The sequence below is a fragment of the Xiphias gladius genome, chromosome 3 (assembly GCF_016859285.1).
Source record: "Xiphias gladius isolate SHS-SW01 ecotype Sanya breed wild chromosome 3, ASM1685928v1, whole genome shotgun sequence".
In the NCBI taxonomy this organism is placed as follows: Eukaryota; Metazoa; Chordata; class Actinopteri; order Istiophoriformes; family Xiphiidae; genus Xiphias; species Xiphias gladius.
Window position 1 is genome coordinate 13,304,531 of NC_053402.1, and position 8,488 is coordinate 13,313,018.

General features: G+C 42.4%; 1 protein-coding gene across 3 annotated transcripts; it reads left to right on the forward strand.

Moving 5' to 3' along the window:
* Positions 1 to 2,451: 2,451 nt before the first annotated feature.
* slc5a11 (solute carrier family 5 member 11) lies at positions 2,452 to 8,435 on the forward strand. 3 transcript variants are annotated; one of them, XM_040156690.1, is made up of 15 exons: positions 2,452 to 2,481; positions 2,707 to 2,811; positions 2,947 to 3,006; positions 3,123 to 3,227; positions 3,378 to 3,483; positions 3,630 to 3,710; positions 3,798 to 4,003; positions 4,688 to 4,823; positions 5,105 to 5,212; positions 5,307 to 5,457; positions 6,154 to 6,322; positions 6,901 to 7,116; positions 7,779 to 7,878; positions 7,917 to 7,953; positions 8,035 to 8,435. In XM_040156690.1, the coding sequence occupies exons 1-15, from the start codon at positions 2,467 to 2,469 to the stop codon at positions 8,291 to 8,293; spliced, it is 1,854 nt and encodes a 617-aa protein (XP_040012624.1). In that variant the 5' UTR covers positions 2,452 to 2,466; the 3' UTR covers positions 8,294 to 8,435. The 3 variants fall into 3 exon arrangements, with proteins under 3 accessions (XP_040012624.1, XP_040012615.1, XP_040012605.1); XM_040156681.1 differs by having other exon boundaries at positions 7,779 to 7,854; positions 7,912 to 7,953; positions 8,061 to 8,435; XM_040156671.1 differs by having other exon boundaries at positions 7,779 to 7,953; positions 8,061 to 8,435.
* Positions 8,436 to 8,488: the final 53 nt, after the last annotated feature.

Consider the following 8,488-nt stretch of genomic DNA (forward strand, 5'->3'; position numbering starts at 1 on the left):
TTCTTAAGCATGGGTTCGCTTTTTTTTTTTTTTAAGTCAAGAAGTGTAACTAGTGAGTGTCACTAGTATTTATTTGCTTGCTCTAAACATTCCTCTTCATACTGGTCCTTAAAAGATCCTTTTTCGATCCTTCCAAATTTAAGTGTTGGGGACACAAAATTCACAGTCATTGTTCTGTGCAAAAATACTTTCCAAAGTGGATCTGCAGTTAAAATGAGAAATCAAGGGAGTATCTTCCAAGGTTAAAGTCTCCTAGTACAACATTTCCATTAGCGTTACCTCTCCTCCCCCTCCTCTGAACACTGAAACAAAATCCGGAGAGGCACAAAGAGGGAATTTCACACCGAAAGGAACTTGAAAAATGTGAAACTGTCCTTTAAGTATTACAAAGTAAAAGTTCAGAGTATGCTGGACTCTTATTGTCTAGTATTACACTGTATTTTTTTTTCTACAAATGCATTAACGTACAAGTATCATGTTAATGTCAAGGTGGAGCTGATTTAACCATGTTATATGTGCGTCTCCCTACATTATGTAGTGCTAGTTAGTTTAACTTATAACAAGAAATCACATGTAATAAATCACTATATGTTTTGACAGTTCTGTACATGAAAATTAACTTTGTCAAATAAACGTATACGTAATAAACGTACTGTAGAGAAGGGGTAGAAAGTAGCATATAAAAGAAATACAAGTACCTCTAACTTGTACTTAAGTACTGTCCACAAGAACATTTGCTTAGTTTATACTTTTATATAATTACTTCTAAAACTATTCAGAGACTTAATAGTGCAAATATTTGCTTATGTTATCAAGAGCCAAAAGGTGTTTAATGTCATACTAGGAATTAATTGCATGCAACAATTATTTACAGTTTATCATGCTTCCAAGCCGAAGATAATCCGCTGCTGTACTCATTATCAGAATTTACTAATTACTTGGTTTCCAGATGACTTTTGACCTTGCCGCAGGGCGCCAAGGGACCAGCATGACCCAGTCTCCATCGCCCTCTCCCAGGGCCAGAACTACCCTGGTTCCTGTGGATATAGTGGTGCTGGTGGTCTACTTTCTACTAGTGCTGGCAGTGGGCTTCTGGGTAAGTACAGGAGACAAGAAACAGGTCACTGCTTCAATACTGATACCAGCCATTTTTGTATAGTAAGCCATTTCTTGTTAGACAAACTAAAAACAGCGACATTTTTTTTTTTTTTTTGTTATGAATTGAGGGGTTATGGCTTGTAATCAAAATGTACTGTACAGAATTTCCCACCCAACAGCGCTTCTCTGTCCTCTTGTGTCTTTGCTATCAAAGCAAATGCTACTAATGTCCTTCAACGAGGACAGAACTAATCTGTATCCTTTTAATTTATCACAAGTTGGATTCCCGTTTCCATCTCTCCTCCTCTCTACAACAGCCTCTGCTCACGTTCATGTTTGAGACCCTGGATTTTTCTGGCTGTGATGCCGTTTAATAGCGAGCGATCCTGCTGTAAATCACGAGAAAGCAGTGACACTTTGACTTTGCTTCGTGTCTCATCATTTGCTCACGGGAAAAGGTTTGGTCCCTGATGACAAACACAAGAAATGTCTTTTGTTTAAATGATTTAATATATTCTAAGAGGGATTTTAGAGGCAAAAATTCCTAGTGACATGGCTGATGTGGTCCAGACAGGTAGAATTGGATAATATTACAAGCAAAGGCTTCTGGAAAGGAGCAGCCAGGTCTAGAAGCACCGGGGGTACGAGGGTTTCTGCGCTACATTTCCAGAATATATGTATGCGACTGTATATAACTGGGATGAGACACACTTTCAATGGCAGAAAAGGAAACCGGATGTTCTCAAGTGGCAGCTCATGATGAATATGAGCAAACCTAGCATATGACCGATCCTGGTCATTTACTGTACAAACAGCATCGATAGGTAGCAGATGGGTACCTGTATTCACAGACTATGGGAGGTACCAGGGATTTACCTTCTCTGCTTACTCCACTGAGAGAAAACAATGTGTTGTGGTTGTTAGTGTGTGTGTGTGTGTGTGTGTGTGTGTGTGCGTGTGTGTGTAGGGAAAAGTATGTGAGCTCGTGAGCTAATTGCCCTGGTGTGCAGCAAAAGGGTGCCCCGGTAGCAGGTCCCGCATCCTTCCTCTCATGTGGAGATAGGCGGCACCTTGCTCCTTTAATTCATTCTGATTTTCCTCCCAACAACCTCATCAGCTGTCTGAATTTTGAGCGGCACCACAAATGGCGTACATCACCTAGGAGACAGAGATTATTGTAGCTAGAGATTTAGCCAAGTTGAGGGTGCCCTGTCATTTAGTTAGTTAGGATCCTGTTTCTTCTCAAGTCGTATGAATAGACATTTCTTCTGCACGCGTATCTCTAAGTGGCTTTTCTCATTTTGCTGCCAGTCCATGTGGAGGACAAAGCGCAGCACGGTGGATGGATACTTCCTGGCTGGGAAGAGCATGACTTGGTGGCCGGTGAGTCAAAGACTAAAGAGTCTTCTGAAAACACCACCCACACAGACCGATCGCCCGTTCATAACAGAACGCCTTGTGGCTTGAATTCAAGTATGTTGTATCGCTGGAACCTCCACCTCTCATAGTTCACACTTTAAGAGTCGGATGGAGGCAAAAAAATTCTGTAGCTCAAAGCGATATACAGAGTTGATCCTGATTCGGACTCTCTCTCCTATCTACATTTAGGTGGGTGCCTCCCTGTTTGCCAGCAACATTGGCAGTGGACATTTTATTGGCCTGGCAGGGTCAGGAGCTGCAGCAGGAATCGGGGCAATTGCATATGAATGGAATGTACGACACTGCATATAATCTCTTAAAATACATTAGGCTAATGTAAAACCAATTTTATTCTGACATATCAATCACAGTTTTCATTTTTTTTTAAAGTCCTAGTGTGTTAAAATGTCGATATCTGGTAATCGACAGGGTATGCTGATGGTGCTGCTGCTGGGATGGCTTTTCCTGCCCATTTATATTGCCTCTGGGGTGAGATGTGTACACACACAGTAAAACATCCCCGCACATCCAGTATACATGTGCACGTGTGGGATTTTGTTCAGTTATTTTCCTTATAATCATCGTGGGTCTTTTTTCTTCTCCAGGTAACAACGATGCCTGAATACCTGCAGAGGCGATTCGGTGGCAGAAGAACGCAGTTATTTATAGCTGTCCTGTCCTTGTTTATTTACATTTTCACAAAGATATCGGTACGACACAAATCCGCAGTAATTCAATAGTGCTTCCTACGCTGCCGTGTGCATGTTTTTGAAGCCTTTTACGCTGTTTTTCCCGCTTATCTTAACTTCTCTGTGGTTTGTAAAGTACAGATCCCATCTGGTGTGTGTGTCTCTCTCCAGGTGGACATGTACGCTGGTGCATTGTTTATACAGCTCGCTTTACAATGGAATATCTATCTGGCTGTAGTGCTGCTGCTGTCAGTCACTGCTCTCTACACTGTAGCAGGTGACACTTCTCTCCTTCTCTCGCCATCTTAAAAAAACCTCTTGCTCAGACATTGGAAGAGCTTAGACATGAGAGTACTGTTTACTGCTTCTTCTGCATGTCCCTGGCTGTGAGAAGTACAGCACGTGTCGTATGTTGTGTCCCAGGTGGTCTGGCTGCAGTCATCTACACAGACGCTGCTCAAACTGCTATCATGCTGGCAGGAGCTCTCACCCTCATGGGCTTCAGTAAGTCAAACCTGAGTCCGCACGACACCCGCCAATCGCCAGCACTGTCTGTTCCTGTGTACATGACCCTGTTGTCCCGTTGTTGAGGCTTCGCGGAGGTCGGAGGCTGGAACGCTCTGATGGAGGGATATGCCGCCGCCATCCCTTCTATCCGTGTACCCAACTCGACCTGCGGCGTCCCTCGAGATGACGCCTTCCACATATTCAGAGACCCGGTGAACTCTGACCTGCCTTGGCCTGGGGTCATCATCGGCATGTCTATCCCCTCCATGTGGTACTGGTGTTCCGATCAGGTATTAATAATCGAAATAAACCTTTTTCATGTAGCAGATCTCCAAAATAAGAAAAAAAAATGAAGGAATAGAGAATAAGTACTGGAGGTGTAATACTGTGATTAAAATTGTCCAAGTAGCATACAAAAGAGTCAAATCAGATATCGTAAATCAGGATAAGCAAAAAGCCTTTGCCTATTCCTAGGGATATTAAATCAGATGATATGCTGGCAAGCCTGATTTCTACAGGGAAGGCAGTTGAGAGCACAGGGGACCTGAGTTGCCAACGTGGACATTGCATTTTCATTTAAATTTATTCTATTTGTAAATATCAAGAGGTTTTTCATCTATAAAAGAGGAAAATGTAATTTAGTGCTATTCCATCTTGTTTATTCTCTTCTACAAATTCCTCTGAAGTTAAGTACTGAAATAGTATTCATCTGAAATTTTTCACCTTGAGAATTTGGCATGTTTTGCTCCTCAGACAGGTTGAAAATTAAAAAAAAAAAAGAAGAAAAAAAAAAAAAAAGATCCACTATCAGAGTAATAGTTTGCCAACCAGCCGAACCAGAGACAACAGAAGACACGAGTAGTTCCAATGAGCATACTTGTCTCATCAGTTCAGCAGTTGTATCTATTTTGTGCACATAAAACCTTTACCCCTGATGCATGCGAGGTGGTTCCTGTGGTTGCGATTCTCTGCAGGTGATAGTGCAGCGCTCCCTGGCTGCCAAGACCCTGACCCATGCAAAAGGAGGCTCTCTACTGGCTGCTTATTTAAAGGTTCTGCCTTTTTTTGCCATTATGCTGCCGGGCATGATCAGCAGGATACTTTACACGGGTATGAAATGCATGTACAGTATTTGTCAGTGGTTACTGCAGCTGGGTATACACTTATTGTGCAACTACACATGACTTAATTAACCTTATAAAAGTACTCCATTTACTAACTAGTATTCAACACAGAACACATGGTTGCATTCTGGGAATGCTGATACTTATTTGAAAATGTATGTGAAATTGTGGCTGGTGACACCTTAGAAAAAAAAAATAGATTAAACTGGGTCACACATTGCGCGTATTTAAATTTGAGTTGTTGTGTGTTTTGACGATATTGTGTAGATGATGTGGCGTGTGCAGACCCTGAGCTGTGCAAACAGATTTGTGGAAATCCAGTGGGTTGTTCAGATACCGCCTACGCCAGACTGGTCATGGAGCTGCTGCCTGCAGGTGAGACACTTCTTCCCTAATGACAGCTCTTGTCCTCCCTTTTGCTCTCTTTTACTCCAAGCTGTGATTTTTTTTTTTTTTTTTTCTTGCCCAGGATTGAGGGGTCTGATGATGGCGGTGATGATTGCTGCCCTCATGTCCTCTCTGACATCCATCTTCAACAGCGCCAGCTCCATTTTCACCATGGACATATGGAAGAGTTTCAGATCCCGTGCATCTGAGTGGGAGCTCATGATTGTGGGCAGGTATGTGAGCACATCTGGACAAGAAGACCTAACCCAAATTATGGTCCTGGTTGCAGCACACTGTATATACCCTAAAATGAAGCACTTGTTTAAGCCTGCAATGAATAACAATTTAGGCATTTTTTGAAAAATATGTCATTAAAGTTACGTGTTTTCTAAGGAACAATTTAGAAGGAATCAGGGATCGTTAAATTTTATTTTTGTGAAGAAGCCTCTCTATGGTAGGTCACACTGCTGTCAGCTTTTTCTAATGAGACCTTAAGATGAAGATTAAAGGCTTATACAGTGAAGACTGTTTTATTCCCACTTGGACCATTTACATTTGAAAAAATAACCTTGCATGGCATTATACTGCACGTTCGATGAAGTCATCCACCAAATTGCATATTAAATTTTTACATTTTTCTGTCATGGTCACACAAACCATAACCCCTCTTTCCACATATTTCTAAGTAACGACTTTACCAGATTTTCTCCTCTTGCTTTCACACATACACACACACACACACACACACACACACACACACACACACACACAGCCCTATAACCAAATGTGCGGTGCTGTTCAGATTTATGCATCAAAATCTTCAGCTTTCCGTCCTCCGAAGCTGTCCTGTGATCAAACTATGGCAGAACTGAACTGCTTCATTTTTCGTTCAAAACACAGGTCTCATGTTTTTCATGTGCACACGGCAGGGTGTTTGTGCTCGTGCTGGTGGTGGTGTCTGTGCTGTGGATTCCTGTTGTTCAGGCCAGCCAGGGGGGGCAGCTCTTTATCTACATCCAGTCCATCAGCACCTACCTCCAGCCCCCAATCTCCATCATCTTCCTCATGGGCTGCTTCTGGAAGAGGACTAATGAGAAGGTAAGGATATGTAGCTTCGGAGTCCGTCTGTGACCAATCAAATGGGTCAAATTCATAAAGTAATTTTCATCAAGTGTAGTGCTCTTTGAGGGAGAGGGGGAAAAAAATCCTTCCTGCAAAAGGAGGCAATCTTTAATATTCTTTGAATTTATCATCAGAAATAATAAGTTTATATTTCTGTCTTTGTGGTTGTGTATACACATGTCATTTTGATGGGATGTTTTTTAGATCTGAATGTAAATGACTCATGTCTAGACTTCATCTTCTTTAGTGCTAATTATTTCAATTCGTGTATGCATCTCCCGTCTCTTCATATAATTTGTTCTGTATGCGCACCGTGGCATGACAGCAGCACGACTTTATAGAACTCAGGTCACAATGTGAACCTAAGTTCATAGTTGATAAAGGATAGAATAACAATGTGAGGGAGACACCTCTGTTCTGTGTCCAGACCTGTCCCTTTCTGTGTCCTGACGTGACTGGATGGTAAAAGCTGCACTGAAGCAACTGAACCTAAATGCGTCTCTGTGTCTGTGCTTGTCACTGAATCTCTTCCTCCCTCCCTCCCTCTCTCTCAGGGTGCATTTTGGGGCCTGGCTATCGGCCTGTTGGTGGGCTGCATCCGCATGTTGTTGGACTTCGTTTACCCAGCACCCCTGTGCTATGAGGAGGATGGCAGGCCTGGGGTGTTGAAATACGTCCATTACCTCTACTTCTCCATCTTGCTGTCCGTCATCACCCTGGTTGTAGTGGTTGTAGTCAGCCTGGCGACAGAGGAGCCTGGGCAGGAGCAGGTGAAGCCACTAAGTCAGATCTGTTATGAATCCGTAGGCTTAATCTCCCAGTTGTTGTACTTAATTTGTGCTCATATTTACCATTAGAAGGTACAGAAACACTTCTGCTTGGGTCAAAATTCAAATGTAGGAATTACAGCCGGCTCGTAAAGTTTTTATTGTAGGCAAACCAGTTTGTTTAAAGTCAGTGTTTCTCACCAAAACCCAATGTGTGCACACTTAAATACATACAACACATTTCCTGCCTTAGAAAAGTGTTTTGAAACATGCATTGGTCATATCAGTTTGCAGTCTTCTTCTCTATTACTGGGGCATATCTATGGTCCATTAATGACACTGCACAAGATATAAACAATACAGGAATGTGCAGCAATATAGCACCACTAGGTGTCAATAACACCTCCGGGTACATTTAATGCAAACTGGTATTAGTTTACAGTACACTGATTTGAAACTGTGACCTAAATTATCATTATTTGGGTCCTTAATAAAACAACTTCCACCTATTTTTGCTGTATTTGACACCTGAGTTAACATATGCACAGTTTTGTGGTACAGCCAAATACAAATTAATACCTTCTGAAATATCTACAAGAGAATAAATAAGATTCTCTTAGCTCCTTTTGAATGGTGTGTCGTCTTCTTTTTTTTTTTTAAAACAGATCAGTCGCCTTACCTGGTTCACAAGGTTTGACCCAGTGGAGCCCAAAGAGAATGTACTCACAGTGGAGCAGAGCAGTAAGACCTTAGAGGCAATCACTAGTCAGACGGATGAGATGAGAGTCACAGGAAGAGAGCAGGAGACCAGCAATGGAAAAGCATGTCACCACAGGAAAGGTGCGTCTCTGCCCTGTTGGTCACGACTCTTTCCATTTGACCATTTGTCATTCTTCCTGGTGAACACGCCCGACCAGTAAGCAATTCAAAATGTTCTCTCTCTCCAGACTCTGCGTCCTCCGTGTCCAGCGTCCAAAGCCCGTCCAGGCTGATGTCTGCCCTCTACTGGCTGTGTGGCATGGAAAGACGGAGGGCGGGAGAGAATAATCCTGTGACTCCTCCTGCACCTGAACAGGCTAACTGTTCTCTGGAAGAAAAGCCACGTCTACAACTCATTGTCAACGTCAACCTAATCATTTGCCTCTCTGTAACTGCCTTTATCGTTGGCTATTGGGGTTGACAGGCAGGGTGAGACACATTCTTGATGGACACATGGGTATATGGTTTGGGTATAACTTTGTGTACAGATTTTAGTGTTTTGTTTTCACTGAGCATGAGAAGAATTTTTAATTTCTTCTTGTCAAATCAAAACGGTAAAATGAGATACGTCCATACAGTTTTCACTACTTCATTCAAATACACGGTGGCTTGCCAT

What these genes read in the sequence shown, in the direction of transcription:
- slc5a11 (XM_040156671.1), top strand. An exon ending in TCTCACCCTCATGGGCTTCA is followed by an intron (nt 3,711 to 3,797) that starts GTAAGTCAAACC and finishes CCCGTTGTTGAG; the next exon opens with GCTTCGCGGAGGTCGGAGGC. An exon ending in CAGCAGGATACTTTACACGG is followed by an intron (nt 4,824 to 5,104) that starts GTATGAAATGCA and finishes GATATTGTGTAG; the next exon opens with ATGATGTGGCGTGTGCAGAC.